Source organism: Tiliqua scincoides, chromosome 4 (assembly GCF_035046505.1).
Source record: "Tiliqua scincoides isolate rTilSci1 chromosome 4, rTilSci1.hap2, whole genome shotgun sequence".
NCBI lineage: Eukaryota > Metazoa > Chordata > Lepidosauria > Squamata > Scincidae > Tiliqua > Tiliqua scincoides.
The window spans coordinates 202,249,155-202,272,891 of NC_089824.1; the positions used below are offsets into that span (position 1 = coordinate 202,249,155).

The window sequence follows — 23,737 nt, forward strand, 5'->3', positions numbered from 1 at the left end:
TTTGCTATCAAAGGTGTATCCTAGCTGTGTGGTTTCAAATTAAAATGTGGTGCTTCTTGCAGAGCTAATCAGGTATCACTCACCAAGCTATTTCTTGTTGGCATCCTTCAGTCTCGGAAGACTATGGTGTCACACTCTGAATGGTGGTTCTAGAACAGAGTGTCCTCTCCAGTGCGTGAAGCCTGGGTAAAGTAGGTATGGAGGATAGGCTGTTACCCATGCAGCAAATCCCCCCTCTCCACGTCACTGAAATGGTCCAATGGAAAGGCAGAGGCCAATACGGTTGGTTCCAGCGGCGTCGCAGGAGTTGCCAGAACGTGATTGTGTTCAGCCACGAACTGCCTCAGGGACTCCGGCTCCTGATTTTGCCTCGAGGTTGACTCCTGAAGCCTTTTCCTGGATAGCTGGATAGCTGGATGTAGCCACAAGGCAGTGGAGGTTTGGGATCAGAGTTTTCCTTCTCTCAGATGAGCTGCCTTCCCAGGCTAACGAGTCCCATCTACCCGGTGGCTGTTTGGTCGCCTCTTACGACAAGTAGAGCCAAACTGAGGGCCTATTCTAATCCCCAGCCCCCAGGGGATAAGCTATTACACCAAGCTATTACACTATTTTAAATATGTTTTTGTTAATTACTTGCTTGTTTATTTGCTCATAGGCTTTACCCTGCTGTGTCATTTTGTTGAAAGTGCTAATTCTTTTGTACTGTCTTTTTGGAGATAAATCCCCTTCTTACTTGCTTTCTTCCTGTAGCCCAGGCAAAGAAAAAACAGAGGAGCAAAAGTAACAGCGACTTTGGACATGTGCAGAGCACATCCGCATCATTACTAGGTAAAAGCCCCCCTCCAACACAGTCAAATGCATTTGGGCTTAGAGCAGGGCCAACGTTAGGAGCCATGAGGCCCAATGTGAACCTATTTTGTGGGGCCTCCACCACTACTACCACCCCTCCACAAGACTCCCCTACTTACCAGGATGTGTGGTAGCTATGGTCATGGGCCCATGGTGCCCGACATGAAGCATGTCCTCCCAAAAGTAGGTGGCAGTGACAAGTTGATGTCAGTGTGCCACCACCAACTCCTTCTGGATGGGCCAAATTTGGGCCAGTTGGGTGCAAGAGTGGGGCAGGAGGGCCAGCTCGAGCGCTGCTCACTGCACTGGCCTCTGCATAGAGGCTTACCACTATGCAGAGAACTGGCTGTGGGTGAACCACCCTTCACTGCAGTCCAGCCCCCCCCCCCGCCATGTGCGGGGCCCGATTCAGTGGAATCATCCAAATCAGGCTAAAGCTAGCCCCTTACTTAGAGAATTAGGTTTTCAAATCAAAAGTTCTGATGTCTGCATAGACTTGAATCTTAACCTCGGTGTTGTCAGAAACTAATCACTGGGGACAGAAGTCTCATGCAAAACCAGGCTGCTAAAATATCACCGTAGACAGAATCAAGATGGACTGGAAAATTTCAGAATGGGCAACTTCATTTTCCCATTTAAACAGAGAGAGAGAGAGAGAGAGAGAGAGAGACTACAGACCAATTTCAACAGATTCTACGACTTCTTGAAAATTCTAAAAGGGCTAATCTTTATTTTTGTTAAAGGTTTACATTTGCCTTTTGATTAAAATATTCCCCAATTTACAACAGATTGCAAGGTCAAGCAAATCAAACCAGCAGCTCCTGTTCCTCAGGCTGCTGGCAGAGGTCTTGCTTTACAGTCTTTCCGTCACTGACAATTGGAGCTGGATTCTTTCTGGCACGCGGGGGGGGGGGGGGAGCTGCTTGTTCTCTGGCTAAGGGCTGTGGCCAGGCTTCTTTCATCCTTGTCATGATTCACACAATATCACCTAGTTGGTCTACCCAATTGCACAATGAAGTATATGCACACCCATATCTCTCCCCTTCCATCCCGCCATTGCATAATCGCAAGGTGAGGGGGGGTGGAACAACTAGCTGTGATACTCAACTAAGATTGGGGGTTGATTATCTATGTATGGATGTAAAACAGGACCATCCAAGAACAATACTGTGATCTCTGTATATTCAGGGACAGCCCAACATGACCTGCCACCATAGCACATGTGGACAACCCAATGCAGGTAAATGATGGCAAGCCAACCCCTTCTTCCCAAGTCCTTCCCTTTTCAATAAAACAGGAAGTTCAGGACATGCTGGGAGCTGTCAGTATGTCCTGCATTTCCTATTTTGTTTAAAGGGTCTGTATGAGGAAGGAGTGGGAGGTAAGAGAAGCAGCTTGTCACCTTCCATGTGGTTTTTTTGAGGTCTAGGCAGAAGCAATCCACTTCCCTATCCCCTTAAAATGCTCTTACTTGCATTGTCTCTTTAAACATGTGAGCAATCACGTGGCAAAGGATGGTAAGCCAACCCTTCTTCCCAAGTCCTTCCCTTTTCAATAAAACAAGACATTCAGGACACGCTGGAAGCATGGTGAAGGATAGGGAAGGAGACTGATGCAGTTCCATTCGTAGTGGCCTGAAGGGAGGCAGGAGCAGACTCAGGGTGAAGAGCACCTCCAGTCTGCTGTTTCCCCCATCACTCAAAACAAGTTACATCATCTGCTTCATAGACGGGCTGGCCACATCTATAGTTGGGGGCTGTTTTGCCAGATTCCCAGTCCAAGCTCCACCTGGAGAATTATGCCCACTTTAAGCTAATTAGCTATCAAAAATGACCCAACTTTCCCTTCATTGGGTGCTTTTATGCCTGAAGGCCCTATTGCCTTCAAGTGGCTGCAGCTGTGCAGCACACTCTCTGCTGAATGTCCAGGCCTTAACCCTTAAAGGGGCCACTGCTGACACCACATTCTACCTCCTTGCCAGGTCTTCCACGATTCCAATACAGGGGCTCCTGAGTAATGCAGTCTGTGAGTACATAAGTCTATAAATTATAATAAAAAGGAAGTAAAAGGAAAATAAAATCAGCCTTATGACCTTACAGTGCCATATGGAATGTTGAGATCGTAGAGCAACTGAGATGAAATGTAAGCCCTCCCCCCCCCCCCAAAAAAAACCCATAACAGGAAAACAAAGAATGGAAGGAATTGCCTGCTTGATCCCCCAACAGTATCTGATAAGTATCCGGGAGAAAAGTTAGAGTGGTGGGAGGATGCACCCATGAGATTCAAGCACTTTCTTCCTGAAACTATAGAGTTATATGGAGTCTAGATGCTGAAAAAAAAGTTCCATTGGTTAGTATGAAATAAATAAACTAAGTGGGTTTGAGGAGGTAGGGCGAGATTGCAAACATTTACAACACTCTGTAGAATGCTCCTTCATGTTTTTATTTCTTTTTTCAGATCTTTAATAGTACTATAATCTGCTACTCAGAGGGATTCTTCCAACTTCAGCTGCCTATTTGCTCACCCCTTTTACCAAGAAGGCAAAACACAGTGGTCACCACATGACAGCTAAATATCACCACTTTAGCCAGAACTCTTCAGGTGTTGATTACAAGACAGTGTTTGCCTTCCATAGCCATTGAATCCAGCTTCCTGGATCAGGATTAGTGCTTTCCCCAGATGACTGTCTGACAAGGTGTCAAACTGTACATGATAAATGCCTCTCTGGAATAAAATTATTCATTATATGCAGCCCGTCTACAGTTGAACTCATTTATTCTGCAGATGACTAACACAAAAGTATTCACAGGGGGCTTTTTTTCTGGGAAAGCTGTAGGTATTAATCTCTGTTCCCTTGAGAATGCCATTACAGAGTTAGGGAAGACTTTGAAACTGTGGCCGGCCTTCCTTTGCAAAAACGATTGGTGACCCTGACTTCTGTGAATGCCTAATGTTTATGAATGAAAACATTTATTACCTGAAGAAGTATCATTTGTTTTTTTTATCTGTGTGATGCGACTCTGACTCCTTGTGGCCAGACTATGTAATTCCACTGTAACACTTGCTGTTGAATATGATCAAGTTAATCAAATCAAAGTTTAGAGACAAGATCTAGAAAGCTACATCTGAAGAACTTGCCTTGTGTCAAGGTGAGTGTGTTCAACATACATAGGAAGCTGCCTTATACAAGGTCAGATCGTACATTCGTCTAGTACTTCCTACAGGGTCTTTTTTTGCCTCACCTGGGGATACCAGGGATTGAACTTGGGACCTTCTGCATACAAAGCATGTGCTGTACCACCAGAAGGAACTAAGCAGTGAACTCTTACTAAGAGGTTTTGCAAAAGATAGACCAGCTTAAGAGATGGACATCCAGCTCCACACTCCTGCATTAACCAGTACTAATATTGGGCTCCTGCCCCATTCCTCCTCAGGTGTCTCCCACAGAGCCAGGGGTTGGCCAGAAGAACCTTCCAATCTGGCAAAGTTGGTATGTAGGTTGATCACAGGTATATCGTAGGTTGATATCTGGAACCATATCAAAGAGATCATGGAGTTTGCCCTGTTGTAGGGTGAGGCTCTGAGGAACAAATAAGGCTCCTAGAGAAAATGCAAAACTGGAGTCAGACTCACTGACAGTTTTAGGGCACAAACCAAACTGTGCCCACAGCCAGCCCAGGTCCCTTGTGCCGGCCTGGGAGGTTCGCAAACATGCCGTAAAGCATGTTTGTTCCTCTGTGGGAGTTGGCTGGGCTGGCTCAGGGACACACGCCAACCCACGGACGTCAGATCCCATCTCTGCACTATTGGGGATGGGTAAGTATGTGCTGGTCAAGCTCAGCTAGCGCAGGGGTCTGGGTGGGCATGGGGAGTGAGGGGAGGAGGCGGGAGGGGGCAGGTGGGTGAGGAGTGGGAAGTGGGGCCAAACCTAACACTTATGCCTGGGCCAGCCCTGGTTTGCTCAGATTTGCACCACCTCTATTGGTGGTGTGGATAGAGTAGCCCCATTGGGGCTGCTGCAGGGTAAGGGGAATTATTTCCCCTTGCCCCAGGCTGGGCTGCAGTCACCCCCAAAATTCTGCTGGGTACAGCTCAGGCCTTCAAGTTAGGATTGCACTGTTAGTGTTTTAAGTGTGTAGATTGGCCCTCTGTATTGCACCAGAGATTGACCCACTTAAGTGGTAAATGCATAATAGGTGCTGCATAAAGCCGGGAAATAATAGTTCTCTTAATGTGCAGGGTAAACATTGGTACTGCAGAAATAACTACTCTCCATTAACATTACAAATAAAAAATGTGATGCTGCTGTGAGCACCTCAGGCAATATTTAAAGATACATCTAGGATTTGAGTAGATATGGCAAATCCATTAAATACACAGTGTACACATTGAAGCATTCTGCTGAGTCATCCTTAAGACAATTACAAGATTTATTAACAGAAGGAGAACACTTGAGGAAATAATCATAGCAGCTCAAATGCGATCTGTCTCTCCATTCATGCATCATTATCAGAGGCTTTGATAATTGCAGGTTTTATATGACTAAAGAAGACCAGACTCTAAGGAACTGACAAATGGAACACTCCCAATCAGGAATGAAACAGAGCAGCCATAGCCACTCTGTGAGAATGCACTTATAGGATATATGTTCAAGGATGTGCACTTTGTGAGTGGTATGCACCAGGCTGACCTTGTCATAATACTCATTCTCTAATATCAGTCCATAACAGGAAGTGATCCATCTCCAAAGTAGCACCAATGGTAGAGAACTGTGTCAGTGTTTGCATTGCAGAAGTGGTGAGCGGGTACCAGTTTTGCCCTTTGTGCCAACACTGGGCTCCTTAAGCCCAGTCCTCTGACAGTGCTGAAAAGAGTAACATTCCTGAAACAACAGATGCAAAGTTTAGGGTGGTGGGCTAAGGAAGAACTTATTTATTCATTTATTTTTTAAAAAATTAATACCCCTGTTCCTGAGCTTTCAAGACATTTCTGCCCAACGTTGCATATACGCAACAGGGATCAAATGTGTACAGCTTAATCACAACCTAACGTACATCCTGAAACTTGTTCCTACTACCTACCTCCATGCTGGCAAAATCTGCCCATGCTTAAATTTTTGTGTGCTGTTGAAGGCACAAGAGTTGAGTTTGAAAAAAAAAAAAAAGCAGCAACCATAACGAGGCCAAAGACGATTGGCAAGTTGAGGTCCTGCTGTCATAATTGTGGATGATTGGTAAGTTGATGAGGATTGGTAAGGGCCTGTCATTCTGGATTTTGGTGCCAGCAATACTACTGTCTGCCCAACCCAGTCCATTTCTTCACCACCCATATACATTCCTTTCCCCCCTCCCCCGCAGCATTCTTCCCACCGTGTACTTGCACTGGCTTAATTTATTTTTCACATTTTGATACCATATTTTCCTCCAATAAGCTCAGGGTGCTGTACATGGTTCCTTCCCTCCTTTTTGTCCTCACAACAACCCTGTAAGGTAGGTTATGCTAAGAGATAGTGACTTGCCCAAGGTCACCCAAGAAGCTTCATGGCTGGGGATTTGAACCTGGATCTTCACGGTCTAATTCCTGAACCTCTACACCATCCTGGCTACATGGTTTCCATTGGAAGACATCTCCAACACTGCACACTGGGCCTCTACCATAAGGCCAATTATGACAGCAGAACCACTGTTCAGTTGTTGTAAAGTCCAGTTACGATCGGGCTGCACGTTTGCACAGGATTACTAAATTTAGGATTTCTATTCAACATTTCCATTACTTAGTATCCATGAACCTGACCATCCTGTGCATTATTGCAGGGAGACAGAAGACCAACTTCACAGGCTATGGCAAAACCTGATGCACAAGAAGAGATGTAAGCTCTGACTTTTCCTTGCAATTCACAGATGAAATATGTAACAGAGCAGTAGGCTAATGAATACTTTTTTTACTTTCAGCTGGCATAATTATGAGGATTTGGGCATGAAGAGTGATCTGGCTTTGGTGGTTTTAGTTTGACCTCTGGTAACACTGATATCCATGATGCCATCTTAACACAATTTGCATAGCAGCAGCCATTGTGGTTAAAGGAAAAGAGATGTGGATTGAATGGCTGTATTCACCAGATTTGCTCTAGGAACATACCCTCAGTTATCAGAATAAGGCAGGGTAACAGAGAACATCAAGCTACTTCTTTCATATGCAGGACTCTGTATTATAAGTTTCATAAGGGTTGATGATTTACATTGAATTCACCTTCTAAATTACAGCAAGAATTCACTCTCAAGCCTCCTCCCCATCCTTCAGCATAATTCTTGGTGCCACATTCTCCAAAACATGGATTTAGCATTGATCTTTCAGTTGAAATAAGTCCGTTCCTGACACAAAAACACACACACACTCATGTGACATAGAGTCCAGATTACAATTGTGATTAGAATCACTGTCCATTTACAAACACTTTCATTGAAAGTATCCAATCAATTTTATATCAAAAGAGATCAACGATCTAAAATATCCCACCCCTAAATCCCACCAACAATAATCCTACACAATGGTCTATTAATTCAGCACCCTTTCATGGGCCTATCAGTCTCAATAATCAACTTTTAAAGTTTGCATAGCTAGGACCAGCAGGGAGAGATCTTCCATGAGCATATATGATGTGGGGGTGTAATTTCACACATCTCCAGTCCATACCAGGAACAGAATGAAGTTATTTATCACTTCTGTAACTTTTAAATGTTTACAGTCATTATGTCACACTCATGGCATCCCTGTGAGGTAGCTCATCATTATTGGGTAGCTCATCATTATTATTATCATCAACAATTATTATTGGGGTGGTGATGGACAGGTCGATGAAAGTGTCGACCCAATGTGTGGTGGCAGTAAAGAAGGCCAATTCTATGCTTGAGATCATTAGAAAAGGTATTGAGAACAAAACAGCTAATATTATAATGCCATTGTACAAATCAATGGTAAGGCCACACCTGGAGTATTGTGTCCAGTTCTGGTCGCCACATCTCAAAAAGGACATAGTGAATATGGAAAAGGTGCAAAAGAGAGCGACTAAGATGATTACTGGGCTGGGGTACCTTCCTTATGAGGAAAGGCTACGGCGTTTGGGCCTCTTCAGCCTAGAAAAGAGGCGCCTGAGGGGGGACATGACTGAGACATACAAAATTATGCATGGGAAAATTATGCATGGGAAGGATAAAGTGGATAGAGAGATGCACTTTACACTCTCACATAACACCAGAACAAGGGGACATCCACTAAAATTGAGTGTTGGGAGGGTTAGGACAGACAAAAGAAAATATTTCTTTACTCAGCGTGTGGTTGGTCTGTGGAACTCCTTGCTGCAGGATGTGGTGACGGCATCTGGCCTGGATGCCTTTAAAAGGGGATTGGACAAGTTTCTGGAGGAAAAATCCATTATGAGTTATAAGCCATGTGTATGTGCAACCTCCTGATTTTAGAAATGGGCTATGTCAGAAGGCCAGATGCAAGGGAGGGCACCAGGATGGGGTCTCTTGTTATCTGGTGTGCTCCCTGGGGCATTTGGTGGGCCTCTGTGAGATACAGGAAGCTGGACTAGATGGGCCTATGGCCTGATCCAGTGGGGCTGTTCTTATGTTCTTATTCCCATTTTAATCTTAATTAAAAAGATAGTGGGAGATAGAGACTTTCCTTCAGGATGAAGACAGGTGTAACATTTTAAAAGCAGCAGGAGCAGTCCCTCTCTGTGTTTAATGCAAACTCACTTTTTTGGGTCTCATGGTAAGGGCCAAAAATATGTTTTTATGTTTCCTCCGTGGTATCATTTTGAACAGAATGTTCATACATTTTGAAGAATTAATTATTGAGTTCACCTATTGGCTAGCAACTGTGCTGTCATGAACAAACCTTTTCCTCCCCATCCCTAGGGCCGTTTTTCCATTGTTCTTGCAAAATGTTTATAAGATGAAAGGATAAAAGTATATATGTCTTAACATATATGCAGTACTTTAAAATAAAGCAGGTTGTAAATCACATTATGTATGAAGGACTCATTGTGCTAAAATATTATCACTGTCTTCAACCCTGCTGAGCAGGATGTGAACAGTTCCAACTCTAATAGGCTCTCCACTGGTTCTGAGATCAAGTCAAGGTCGGATTTGAAACATTCAAAGCTAGCAAAAATGATTGGAAACACCCATGCTTACTCCCATATGTCTAAACTCTTGTCCAATTCAAAAAGTATACCACATTTTTCTGTAAACTACCACGATCATTAGATAAAATCTTTCACAGCATCTGAAGTAATAACCATGCTATGTCATAATCACTTGCAAAGTTTTAAGAAAAATGTGACCCTGAGACACACATATTTCCAAATTCCAGCATCCTCCTGGTGAATTTAGTCCCAAAATTTGGCCAATATTGAGTACCAAGCATTTCAAGCCATAATTATCTCCTGGTGGGGCCAAGACCAATCTCTGGAGCTGGGAGTATTATGGATGAGTAGTCAGGCTAACTGTTGCTGGGAACATGGCAATGTATGAGCTAACAAGAAATGACATTGGGATCATGGATATGATGTAACTGGGAAACTGACTATAACATGGCATTTTTAATTCATGGGCAGCCCAACTCTAACCTATGCGGCATCCAGAGGAGTAGTGGTGCCGCAATGACTACTACTGCATCCTATTGGTGCTGTGACAGCCTCCGGAGTCTCCTCGGGGGAAGGGAACATTCATCCCCTGACCCTGGGTAAGGGTGCAGGCCCCACAATGGGTCTCCTCCAGTCTGCACCAGCAATTTTGTGCAAGGCCTTTTATAGGCCTTGAGCTATTTGTGCAAGACCTTTTTGTGCAAGGCCTTTTATAGGCCTTGAGCTATTGCAAGACCTTCATTCATTCACATAAGTTCATCTTCAATATATTCAATTATGTAAACTTATGTAAATTTATTCAAATTTTAAATGTGAATTAATTCTTTTTTTTCCCCTGACCCCCAACACAGTGTCAGAGAGACGATGTGGCCCTCCTGCCAAAAACTTTGGACACCCCTGTCTTAGAGTAATCAGATCATAAGAGCACTTTTAATATTTGCTGTGGATACCTGTGTCTGAGGAGGAACATGTAATCAGCAATGTTTTAGACAGTTTCCTAGTCCAAAAGAAGATACATTGTTTGCCTTGCTCCAAGCTCTTCTGTCAAATAGTGAGACCTCTTTAGCAGAAAACATTCTACAAGAAGAGTGCTAACAGGTGGGATAAGACCTTCCAGGTCTATTAGTTAATGCCCCAAACAGTGAAAGACTAAACCTACCTAGAATCGCTTGATGGGTTTTTGTGAAAAAGGTGAATGTCTTCTGAGACATAAAAAAAATTATCCCGTTAATATCAACCAATATTTATAAAAACAACCATAAACAATTTGACAGTCCTGTGCAGAGTGACCATTAGCAATGCCATCTCCTATGTGTACTTATGCTCGATGTTGATTTAATTCAGTGCCTAAATCTGAAGGGAGGAGACTTCCCCACAAACAACGTTGATCATTTGTTCATAATTTGCTCATTGAGTTCAAAGTGACGTTCTGTACATCCACCAGGAGGGTAGTTATATTTTCTGAATGAACGTTGGCCCAGTCAGGATAGGTGCCCAGCTGAAAGATGCTCTTGGCCCATGTATTGATCGCCAGGCTCAAAAGCAGGACTCCCATAAGATTCATAAGCAGACCTGTCCTTACCTGTGGAAGAAAACCAAATGGATGAAATAGGCTGGTGTACCAGCTGCAGCCTCCCCTAGAGAAAGAGGGAGCCTGGTCACAGTTATTCAGACTCTGGAAGGTGTTGCATGTGGGGTGGCTACTGAAGACTGCTCAGAAATTGCTGGTAGTTCAAAATGCACCTGCAAGGTTGCTAACTGGGATCAGGAATAAGGAACACATATGACCAGTGCCTAAAATTCTATGCAGGCTCCCAATTTGTTTCTAGGCACAGTACAAAGTGCTGGTGCTTTCCTTGAAAGCCCTACTGTACATGATTTGAGACCACAATATGTAAAGGAACACCTGGCCCAATATCAATTTGCCCATGCACTGAGGTTTTCACCAGAGGCCCTCCAGGTGTCCCAGCTGTGTGAGGTGAGGTGGGTGTGACTCAGGAGAGGGCTTTCATGGTTATGGCATCCCAGTTGTGAAACTGTGTCTCCAGGAAGGCTCTCCTGGTACCACTACTGTGATGTCCTGTTGACATGGAATGAAGACTTATTTATTCTCACAAGTTTTCATTGCTGCTTTAATCTTAGCTTTGAATTGTTTTATTTTGAAAAAAAAAAATTAATGTTTTAATACTACTTTGGCTACCTTAATTTGGAGCCTTTTAGTAGTTTCAACCTTGATTCCGCCATGATGTACAGTACCAATCCCTTTCCTATCCCAGCTTTCTCCATCCAATCAAAGCAACAAAGGCATCTGTGTGTCTCCATGACATATAGACTAAACGCAAATGAGATTATTTGAGCAGCAGAGGATGTTTGAGGATCCAAAGCAGAGCAGCTTTGGATGTTCACTCACCACCTTCTGAACAATTTTCTCTCTAGAATCAACCTCTGCAACAACTGATTTTGAGTCATAGAGAGGCTAACAATACATAACACGGATTGGTTGGCTTCAGTTACGTCACCACCCATCTCTTCTCCATCCCCAGAGCAATTCTACAACTTAGAAAAACAATAATGTGTTTTTCAGTTTTCCTAAGAAGGTATGTTCTAGTCTCCCATCCCTGTCTGACTGAAAACCATCTTTGCAATTGTTCCAAGTGAAGTAATTCAAATAATTTCTTAAGATCAAGGAAGCCAAGGATAGCATTCTTGCAGAAATTTTATGCTGTGTCAAAGTCCAATAACAGCACAGGAACTGAATCAATGAGTAGATAAGTATAGTGCATATTTAGGTAAGGCTGTGAGAGATAATTTATCTTCTTCTGCAATATTTGATGATGCAGGAATTAAGCTAGGTATATTTATGTTTTCCATCTATTTAGAGGAAAACCTGAGTGGTCCGCTCATATCCTCAGATCTTAGGAACCTGAAAGCTAATGAAATCTGACAGAAGGCAGAGGCAAGTCTGCAATTACTAGTTAGCTCACTGCTGGAATTCTGTTCTTTGAACAAAATAAACAAAGAGCCTTGTTAACAAGCAACAGAATCAACTTTTCTCTCATCAGTCTATGTATCCACAGCAAACAGGATTCTTACTGAACTTTAATCAGTTAAAATTTGATATCATTTACTTGTTGATAGTCCTATGAACTACCATATATTGGGTGCTCCACAGCCCATAAAGCACTTTACCATTGCATGAGCTCCAAAAAGTAGTAGTTTGGAGTTAAACTACTGCTAGTCTTATCACTGGGAATCCATAGGCCTCCATTTCCCCAAGTGCCAAAATTTTCATTATATCTGGTGAGCCAGCTGCAACTTCTGGAAAATGATACTCTGGCTCCAGGTACCCATGCTCTGGGGACTATCAGAACTGACCATAACAATGCATTGTACATTGAGCTGCTTTGGAAGACAGCTCAAACACTTCAACTACATAGATGATAATCCGCTAACTGGGACTCATTGATGGGAACATCTCTCACTGGTCTTTTGACAACTTCACTAGCATCTGGTCCATTTCTGAGCACAATTCAAAGTGCCAGTGCTTACCTTTAAAATACTACATTGCTTGAGGTCAGGCTTCCTGAAGAACAACCTTCTCCAAGGCAAGCCTCTAAGACTACAGTGCAGTCATCTTCCGTGGTCCTCCTCTGGATGTCACTGCCATCTGAAGTGAGGCAGAAGGCAACCTGGGAGAGGCCTTTTTCACCTGTGTTACCCTACCCATGGACTGCTGAGCCTAGGTAAGCTTGCCTGGAAGCGAGCCACATGCCATTGGGAGTGGTTTGGGAGACGGCAGATCGCAAAATCCACCATTCACAAAGTTTGTATTGGGCCATAAAGTATTTATACTATTACTATATAAACAACCTACTTACCATATCTTTGACCATTAAATGCCCAGAAGCAAAGGCAATAGAATTTGGAGGTGTAGAGACGGGAAGCATGAAAGCAAAGGAGCATCCTATAGTTCCTGGTATCATTAAGTAGAGAGGATTCACTTTCAAATGAATGGCCTTGAAAAAAGAAAGCAAGTTGATTAGTTCAACTGTAAATGGCTGAAAAGGTCTTAAAAACTAGCAAAAAACTATCTGTGCAACCTGGAATTAGGGATAAATAGTGTGGTTGCCAAATTTGCAGATGCACCAAACTATTCAGGGTGGTAAAAACCATAGCACATTGTGAAGTGTGCCACAAGGCTATCTTCTTTTGGGTGAATTGGCAACCAAAAGGATGGGCAAATGGACAACCAATCAAAATGTGGTTCACTGTAAATATGTGTAAAATGGTACACTTGGGATAAAAACTCCCAGCTTCCATATGTAGTGATGAGCTTTAAGCTCTTGGTGATGAACCACGAAAGAGATCTTGGGGTTGCAGCAGATAGCTCAGTGAAAATGCTGATCAGTGGAATGGTAAATTTCATGCTAGAGATAATTAGAGAGGATCTAAAATAAAACTACTACTATTATAATGTCTGCACACATAATACAGGTGGTGCCTCCATATCCACTTATTTAGTATCCACCGATTTGACTCACCACTGATACCAGAGTCCACATTTAAACGCCTCGTAACAAGGGGGAAAAGCACCAAAATTCACTTTCTTACCTTCGTGCTGTTAAACTGCACCAGTTGCAAGCTTCTCGGAGTTAAAGATAGCTTTAAAGACCCACTTTGGGGTTTCTTGCTCCTTCATTCTCCCCCCAGAATGCATCAATATAGACACTATACCACATTCAACCACTAGATGGAGTGAATAATGGAATATAATGGAATAATATCATTCCAGTTTCATTCCAATTTCATTCTAGTGGCTGAATGAGGTGTAGTGTTTATACCAGTGATTTTCAACCTTTTTCATGTCACAGCACACTGACAAGGCACTAAAATGCTCAAGGCACACCATCAATTTTTTGACAACTGACAAGGCACATTGTGCTGTCAGTTCCTTGTTGTTGGCATCCTTCAGTCTCGGAAGACTATGGTATCGTGCTCTGAATAGTGGTTCTGGAACAGAGTGTCCTCTCCAGTGCGCAAAGCCTAGGTAAAGTAGATATGGAGGATAGACTGTTACCCATGCAGCAAATCCCCCCTCTCCACGTCGCTGGGATGGTCCAATGGAAAGGCAGAAGCCAATACGGTTGGTTCCAGCGGCGTCGCAGGAGTTGCCAGAATGTGACTGTGTTCAGCCATGAACTGCCTCAGGGACTCCGGCTCCGGATTTTGCCTCGAGGTTGACTCCTGAAGCCTTTTCCATAACTGGATGTAGCCACAAGGCAGTGCAGGTTTGGGATCAGAGTCTTCCTTCTCTCAGATAAGCTGCCTTCCCAGGTTAACAAGTTCCATCTACCCAGTGACTGTTTAGTCACCTCTTACGACAAGTACAGCCAAACTGAGGGCCTATTCTTATACCCCAGCCCCCAGGGGTTGCAGTCAGTGGGGGGCTCATATCCCCCAATGGCCCTACTAATAAATGACACTCACTCCTGCAGCACACCTGAGGACCATTCGCGGCACACCAGTGTGCCATGGCACAGTGGTTGAAAAATGGTTGGTTTATACCAATGCATTCTGGGGTGACAATGGAGGAGCAAGAAACCTGGAAGTGGGTCTTTAAAACTATTTTTCCACAGATTTGGTATCCACTGATTTTTTTTTTATCCACTGGAGGTTCTGGAATGGAACCCTGGTGGATAACAAGGCACGACCTGTATAATATTGTAATATATAATAGTATAATGCCTGCAGCATAGAGTTGTATATATATTATACATATATTTGTATAGCATGTATTTGTACAGCATAGAGTTGTATATATATTATACAACTCTATGGTGCAGCCATACTTGGAATACTGTGTATAGTTCTGGTCACTACACCTCAATAAAGATATCGTAGAGATGGTAAAGGTATAAAAGGGGGCAAATATATGAGGATTGATGTTGAGAATGGGGTTAGGTTTCATCAAGAACCTTTCTTCTGATCACTGCATAAACTCATTATGAGGACTGGGTCCCAAATATTGAGCCTTAAGGAAGACAATGTTCATGCAGTCTTGCCAGGCTCCCTGCATCTGTTTAGGAGTATGCAGAAGATCCTGAGTCTCTCCTTGGCATTTCCTTATGTGGTGGCGATGGGAGCAGGGAGGAGGATGGATTGGGACCGGGGAGGGGCAATTTCAGGAGCAGCGGTTCTTTACTATTCAGCTGAAACTAGAAGTTTCCTCAGGCATAATAATGCTAAGCAGGATGGAAGAGAGTATAGAGCTCACTGAGGACAGTGCTTGTGGAGTCTGTGGAGACCAAATGCTGGTCAACTGCTTTCATAAATCAATAGTTCAGCTGTCAACTTAATAGTTCTGTATTTTCAGATGTAAAGATAAAAATCACCACTGAGCCTACTAGTTATGTAGTTGTTGCTAATGCTGGATGGAATGCAGAAGAGAAGGGGAATGTACACTGCAGGCAATGGAGGCTTTGTATTTAAGCCAATGTGTTCGAAAGGCTTAGGTTTGACACAGCTGAACCACTGAAATGCAACTGAAAGATATGCAAGCGTCTCTTACCAGTTCTGCAAGGACAGGCAGAAAAATTATGATTGTGGCTGTGTTACTAGCAAATTCTGTGAATAATGCAATCACTACAGTAATGAGAACAACAGCCACGGCAGGAGGGACGTTCTCCAGGGGATCAAGGCGGCCTCCGATCCAGATGGACAAGCCCGACTCCTATATCAGGAAAGAAAATATAGTGGCTAAATCTTGCCAGAGCTTGTTATGAGGTGATAATTTGGGGACAGGAAATTTTGCTAATTTCTCTACAACTGAAATTCACCCTCCCTCAAAGATGGCTGGGAATTCAATACAGATTACCATTTTATCACAGCCTGCAGTGTGGGAAAATGTTGTCAGGATAACACAGATGACCAAACTACTCCAAGGTGAGAAACCTCCCTCTGGGGTAATTTAGCCATCTTTTAAAGTTGTGTTTAAGGGATATGTGTTCTCTAAAATACTATTTCAAATAAAGGCCAATTTGCCTGGCCATTTCTGAACAGCAATCATGAAGTGACTTTCCCCTCAGTTTTCACATCGAAACTTTAATCTTGTGAAGATATCACGATTATTGTCACATCTTGGGATATGCTAGTTTTATTATGCTTCCTAGGATGTGAAAAACAACAAGCTCACCACATGGGTATCTCACCCCAGACTACTTCAGCATGTGAAAATGAGCAAAAAACAAACAAACAAAAAATCACCTCATGGTGGCTCTTCCACTTCAGAAATGACTCTGGCTGCAATCCTATCCACACTTTCCTGGCAGTAAGCCCCATTGACTATAATGGGACTGACTTCTGAGTAGACTTGCATAGGATTGGGTTCTCTGTGTGTTAGCCTTTCACTGCAATAATCAAACACCATCATGTCCAGGGCAAATCAGTGCCTTTAGAAAACCAGGGGCATGAAGCAACTGTTTCACAGGGAGCAGTGTGGCAGACATACCTCACATCCCTTTGCCATTGCAAAACCTCCTCCAAGCAAGATGATTATACTCCAAGGGACACTCTCTTGGGCTTTGCTCCAAGTCAGCAAGGGTATGGTCTCAGTGTTTGGTGCTAGACAAAGAGATTGTGCAACAGAGAGAAATTGGCATATTATTGTCAGAGCCAACAAGAGCCACATTTGCGAGCCCTTACCACAGGCCCAGCGCCAGAGCTAGCCCAGCATGAGCCCATGCTCGGCCAGTTCCAGCACTGGGCCCACGTTCCGCCACCCAGTGGTTGCCCAGACTGCCTGGCAGCAGAGATGAGTGGGGTTGTGGGGGCAGGTGTTCCAGAGTGGGGGGGGGAGTGGGGGGAGAGGGCGGGGAGCAGGCATGACTGGGGAGTGAGCAGGGGGAAACAGAACTGGTGGAGCTCCAATCCACCGGATCTTGAGCCCTGTGTGGGACCGTGTGGTCTGATACAGTACTCTCCAAATTCTGTGGCAGCTCCAAAGCTGCCGTAGAATTACCTCCATTGCGGAGCTGCTTACCTTAACCCAGGGAAGGGGACAAAAGTGCCTAGTTACGCACTGGATACCACGGCAGCCATTTTGGTGCCCCACACATTGGGCAGCTCAGGATTGGGCTGCCCAGCAGCACACAGTAGAAGTCCACCAATATAAAAAGTGTGCATGGAGAAAAGACACAGCTACTCTCTCTCTCTCTCTCTCTCTCTCTCTCTCTCTCTCTCTCTCTCTCGTAATACTAGAATCCAGAGTCAACGTATGAAGTTGTTTGGCAGCATGTTCAGGACAGGCAAAAGGAAGTAGGAATACACCACTACAAAATGTGGTGTATTCTTTTCAGCACATTCTGGACATTCTTTTCAGCACATGCTTTGAAAGTATATGCTAATTCTTAATGTCAAATAGTAGCCAAATTAGGTCCTTTAGGATTGGGACTGTGAAGCTTTAACCCCACTTCCTGCAGCAGCCCAAATCTGAATTGTTACCCTCTCCCCAATGGCTGCCAGCTGCCAAGGAAGAAAGGCACCAACAGGGCTCTTTTTCCTTGGAAAATAGCAACCATGAGGGGCAGATAGAGATAGAGTTGGTTAGGATTTCCGCCTACGTTATGGAGGATACATCTAACAATGGGTATTAAAATGAAAGCTCACTGGAAATTCTTGTGTACAGAGACAAGTACCAGGCAACAAATTGAGGGGGTTGGGCATCATTTTTCTACCCTTCTTCATGCAGGATTAGATGCACATTGGCCTGATCCAAGAAGGCAATTTTTATGTTCTTAGAACACTTTCAATTTAGATTTCTTATCTAATCTATTCCCTAAACTGAACCTTCCCACTGGAACAATTCTGAAGGATTAACTAATGTAATGCATTGCCAAAAGATCCACCATAACAGAGACTACAATAAACGAAGCAAAAACACAATGGCTCATAAAGTCACAATGGCTCATAACGATGCACTCAAAAATCTTTTCCTGACTTCAGTTCCAAGGGTCAGAGGCCTAGCTGGCTCTAGCAAATAAGCCATGCCACATGCTGAGAGGAAGAAAAACAAAGCCTCGTAATCAGCAATTAATTTCCTGACCCCAAACACAGAAATCTGTTAGACCAGTGAAGTCACATGGTCTACAGTACTAGCTAAAGATTAGATTTTAATGAATGAGTCAGGTATGTAAATCAGTCAGTGTCATAAAATCTCTTTTCAGTGCCATATGCACAAATATCCTTCATTTCAACACCTACCTGGCCACAAGTGAGCATTTTTTCTTTAGTTTGCACTTTGGATCCAAGTTAATGGCAGTGTTAATCTTCTACCCATCCATAAGTGGTAATATATGGATTGTTGGAGAGCAAGACAGCCTATTACACAAGGAGACTTTACTAGCAGAAAGGCCAAACAAGAGATTGAAGAGTTGAAGACATCCTGTCTCTCAATAAACAGAGCGGTTCATTGTTACAATCATTTTCATAAGTCACCCTTTTGTTGAGCAAGAAATTCAAGACAAGTAACAAAATCTTCCAGGGCTGTGTATCCCCACAAGATCAACTCTATACTAATGTCCCAGATATCTGTGAGCAAGTTAGTCCATTTCCTGGTCCCAGAATAGTTCACTGAACACAGACATTTCACTAACATAAGAAAGGGAAGGAGGAGAAGGTAATGGACTACATTGGGGGAACCTGTGACTTTTAATTAGAGAGAGTTCTCCCAAAATGGCCTGTGATCCTTGGAACAAAAGTCAGGAAAAGATTTTTGAGTGTATCATTATAAGCCTTTGTGACATTGTAGCCAGAAACTCAGCCCTCTCTCCTTGACTCTTCTCTGTTTGCTTCACTGAAAATTGTGAATTCCTTAGTGGCTCAGGTAGACATCACCTTAAGATCTTTACATACTGTTTGTTGAGGCCTAGCTTAAGAGTTGATTCTATGGAAAACACAGAAGAACAGAACTAGGTCCAAGGTTGAGGAGGGCAGCAACTTACCTTTCAAGTCAAACCACCACTTAAGAGATGGCCTTTTAGAAGGGAAGAAGAATAATATTGTCACTATAGTGACTCCAGTAACTGCATCAGTCACAAACCTAATAGGAAGGGAGGGAAAAACATGCTGAAAGCAGCCAAACAACTTGCAGAATCCTAAGTGGAGGAATTAAGGTTGCCGCATTGGCCAAAATGATCATGTTTCTTCAGTGTTTTGCTTTTTTTTACTTCAGGCAGATGATGGTAAAGGTTAATCTCGGGCTATTTTGGGGCAGTCCTGAGCGCCACCCCTTTCCTGCTGCGTAAACTCAGATTTTTCTGATTATCAGATTTTTTTCCCCCCCAAGAGTTGGGTATCTTGTGACATGACCAGGCCCCACCTCAGAAATGTTTGGTTTTGCAATGCATCTGATACGGCATCCATAGGTGGAGGGGATTTATGACTTGTCAAAGAGGACAAGGATTCTGCATCAGGCTTCCAGAACACTCTTTGTAACTCTGTTTTCCAATCTCCCCAGTAACTTACAATCCTAAAACAGTTACTCCACTAGAAAACTAACATTAGCCCTTGAAAATGTAAACTGGAGGGCACAGGAAAGGGAAATCCCTATTTCCTATGAGGACGAATCACCTACAGTTTGACTATTGCTAGTTTGATGATAGAGTCCTACTGCCACAATATCTTCCACAGTTATCAGGAACATTTAGAGGGCCAGCCTTTCCATGTCTATTCAGAAATAAGTCTCTTGAGTTTTATTGGACTTACTCCCAGGTAAGTGTGTATAGGACTGAAGCCTTTGTCTGCACAGAACCAAAGACTCTGAGCTGATTGAGTTCAACTTGGCATTCGTTAGCTGAAGATATCAAAATAAAGAACATTTTTAATGTCTGTTCTGGCAAAGCATTTGGAAGTTTTGTTAATTTTTATACCTTCCAGCCCATTTTTATAGGAGTTACAAGGATGAAAGGAGCTGCCTCATCCTAAGCTAAATGTCCAGGGCGGTGGATCCTGGCTACCAGTGGTTCCTGGGCAGAAGACCTTTAAACTTTTAGTGCCCAAGATCTCTTTTAACTGGACTTCAACCAGTGACTTTCTACATCTGATTGTGTGCTCTACAACAGAGCTTTGACTTTAGGTAGGTAGGTAGGTAGGTAGGAAGGAAGGAAGGAAGGATTATCCTGGTTCGCCACTCTTACATTTCTAGTTATCTCAGTTTTGAAAACTTCTGAACCACATTGCATGTAATGTCTGGCATTGACAGAGAAAAGTGAACGGACTGTGTGATTGAACTCTAAACCTGTTTATAAACAGTACCCCCAGAGTAGAGATTGTGTGGTGGCCATCAAACACATGTGAATTGAAAGGGCATTCTCATTACCGCTATTTCTTTGGACTTCAAATAGTCACACAACTGCCTTCCCCTTGACAGGTTAACAGTTAGAATGGCTCTTTTAAGAGATGCACGAGCATTTTCTATTTATCCATGAGCGTGTCTATTTATTGAATCCATGCTAGACAAACCTATGAAAAAGTCCAGGTGTCAAAACACAGAACTGGGAGCAATATATGGGGGGGGGGGGAATTCTTACCCTGGTGTGAATAAGCTTGCCCAACCTGGGATAAATTTAGGGTCCCTGGAGAATAGTAGGATGGCAAATAAGCAGAAGAGAACAAAGACAGCCTGTTCTGCAAACCTGTAATGGAAAGAAATACAATGAGCCACTTCAGTCTTGTTTGAGGATGAGTTCTACAAGGATAGGTAGATGGAAACATAAGTAAGGTTGAAGGTACTGTGCAATGCAACAGGGAACTGAACAGTGGTGTAGCTAGAGAGGGTGCAAAGCACTAAGTTTTGCAGGGAGCCTCACTGCAGTGTACAAGCAGCCCTCCTCCTCCTCTTTGGAGCCATTCCGGGTGGAGGGAGCAAAATGGAAGCTACCCATATCCTCAACATATCAATGGGCACTGGATGTACAAAGCGTATGTGTGAAACCTTTGTGCAATTAGGAAACCTGCATTTTTCATGTACATAAGCTATGTGTGCACAGCTTATATAAATACACACACACACACAATACACACACACACACACACACACACACACACACACACACAAATTATTTAAAATTCCAGTACTTAACATATATTAAGGACCTACAAAGCAAATCCTTATGCTATACGTACTTTGCTCTTCTTGGTTTTATGCCTCTATAGCCAACACTAGGAGCCAAATCACAGAAATATTAGATTTAAGGAAAGAGAGATGAATAAACCATTTAGAAGAAATCTGGAGTTGCTAATGCAATTGGAGTGCCTGGTTTAATGGACTTTGTGTGCTCTTAAGCATGAAAAAGAGCCTTTGATTCTTATGATGATATTCTGCAGACTGCTGGTGTGATCTGAATGAGTGAAGGAGGGGTGGGAGATTAATTTCTTTCATTTAGCAGTTGCTGCACCAGACGCTGTCTTTCAAGAAACATTTTACAGGAGTTTACATACAAAAGTAGCCCAATCATAAACCCAATCAAATATACTTGGAAATGAGCTAGAGATGTGGGTCTAGCATAATATTTGAATCTTATAGAATGTCCTAAACATCTTGGACCTTCCCAATAAGGTCTGCATTTGCCAGGCTGACATCTTCATGAGAGGATTTTCAGACGCGAGCAGTTTCTCTTGAATTAATCCCCTGAAATGTGAATTTTATCTCCTTCAGTCCCTTCCTTCCCATTCCTATATAAAAGCCTTAGGACATACTCTACAATAATTTGGAATTATCTTTTCTGCTCCAAAATAAATAATTAAAATGGGAATCACAAAAGTTTTCTGATCTATCTTAATCTCTCTTTCATATGTGCATATAGCTCCAGATATTCTGCTTCTTTAAACAGCTCTGTTTTCCCCCCCCTTTGGGTCTCTTGATTTTGAAACTGGCTTCAGAAGCACCTGTGTGTTGTCACCTCCCTATAAATCCTTTCTCAGAACCCTCCCCTCCTGCAAAACCTTTGGCTTAATCCAGTAATGCTTTCTCCTCCAGTCAAAATGAGTGCAAGTATCCATCACTGCGTTTGTGACTTTTCACAGCCTGCTCTTTCTTTCCCCACCCTCTCTGATTTTCCTTGCAGTCAAAACTGAAATGTTAAGCTGCTTGGGGCAGGGATCATCTGTACCTCTTTTTTGCATAAGTTACTCTGTAAAATGCAATGTACGCTGATGGCATAACAATAAAACCTCACCTTATGACTACTATGTATTTATTAACCTAGGCTGCAATCCTATACACACTTTCCTATGAGTATGCCCCATTAAACATAAAGGGACCTACTTCTAAGTAGATGTGCATAGGGTTGTGATCTTATATTTTTAAAACAAAGCAGGGTGGAAGGAAATGTCCTCTTATAATTCTACAAGCAGCCCACAAATGATATCATTGTCAAGCAAGTGAGAAAATAGCCTGACAGTAATGTTGAAATCTTTCTGTTAACCTTCCTTTCTGTAAGAACCTATTCTGTTTCAACCTATTTTCAGCAACCAAGACCTTATTTTTCGTTTGTTTTTGTACTGCAAGGCACTACTTCCCAATTCCCAGTGTTTTTGAATCTTCCTTTTGTCTGAGGACCTACATGACAGGGTACATGAGAAATTGAGTTGCTGCCCCTCCACGTCTCTTACCTTCACTTCCTCATAGGATTTGATATACATTATATTAACATAAAATGATGAATGCATGAGTTACCATGTTGTGTGTTGCCCAACCCCTGGCAGAAGGGGAGGGGTAACAGACAGTGTAACCAGATTGTGAAAATCTAACTGTTGTGAGGAAGAGGGGGGAAAGCGACATGAATCAGCAGCAATTCTGCCCTGAAATTTAGTTCACTCTTTTCTCCCTGTGTGACTTTCAAAAGCTGTCTCTTACCCATCATCATGGATCATATTGGTAATATAGTCTAGTTTTCATTAAACAGGTGAAAAGATCTAATATTTACCACGTCCAAGACACCCAAAAAGTTCAAGTACACTGACATCGTATAAGCAACAATTTTACCATACACTAGCAGTTGATATGTTTTAAAATTCTCCTTATATTGTGGCAAGATGAGACTTAAACAACCCCAGGATGAGAAGGCTTTTCCTGGGGTCATTTGCTTATCTCTTAGAGCTCTCTAGCTCCCTGCTAAATATAACTTGCAAACTGAGAAGCCACCTCTGGAACAGGTGGTTCCTTGCCATAGCCCCCTCTGCTTCTGGAGCAAATTCTTCTCTTCTCTTTAACTATGGTTTCAGATCCTGATTTAAGGGAAACTCTGGTTAGCTTAACCACAGGTAGTGGCTGGATTCAGACACAATGCAAAGCCATGGTTTGTGCTAACTATAGTTAAGAACCCACTCCATGGCTTAAACTTTCAAATGTGTAAACAGGTAATCCGCGGCACATAGCTTGTCTGCTGAATTCCCCATATGCTCAGGACTCACTTCACTTCACAGGACTCACATACATTAATAAATGCACTCTTGTTTCTACACTGCAGCAGTTTCTTGAGGAACAGTAAGGGCCCTAATCATGGTTTATTCAGGTGTAACACAAATCCATGGTTAACACAAACTGTGATTTGCAAACCAACTTCAAACCATGGTTTCAAATCTTGATTTGTTGACCTCAAACAAACCGGTTTGCAGACTGGTAGCTCAATCCTGAGCTGCCCGGAGCTGCGGGACCCTGCGGCTCCACAAAGGGCTCCC

At 43.0% G+C, this 23,737-nt stretch overlaps 1 protein-coding gene across 1 annotated transcript in view; it reads right to left on the reverse strand.

The window, feature by feature from the left end:
- Positions 1–10,397: 10,397 nt before the first annotated feature.
- The window catches only part of SLC13A3 (solute carrier family 13 member 3), a 64,768-nt gene continuing 51,428 nt past the window's right edge, over positions 10,398–23,737 (reverse strand). The window contains exons 8-13 of the mRNA XM_066624703.1: positions 20,587–20,691; positions 19,000–19,097; positions 16,509–16,621; positions 15,570–15,731; positions 12,880–13,017; positions 10,398–10,583 (exon numbers count right to left, since the gene is read on the reverse strand). Coding sequence (XP_066480800.1) covers positions 10,398–10,583; positions 12,880–13,017; positions 15,570–15,731; positions 16,509–16,621; positions 19,000–19,097; positions 20,587–20,691 — 802 coding nt within the window. The remainder of the gene's footprint in view (positions 10,584–12,879; positions 13,018–15,569; positions 15,732–16,508; positions 16,622–18,999; positions 19,098–20,586; positions 20,692–23,737) is intronic.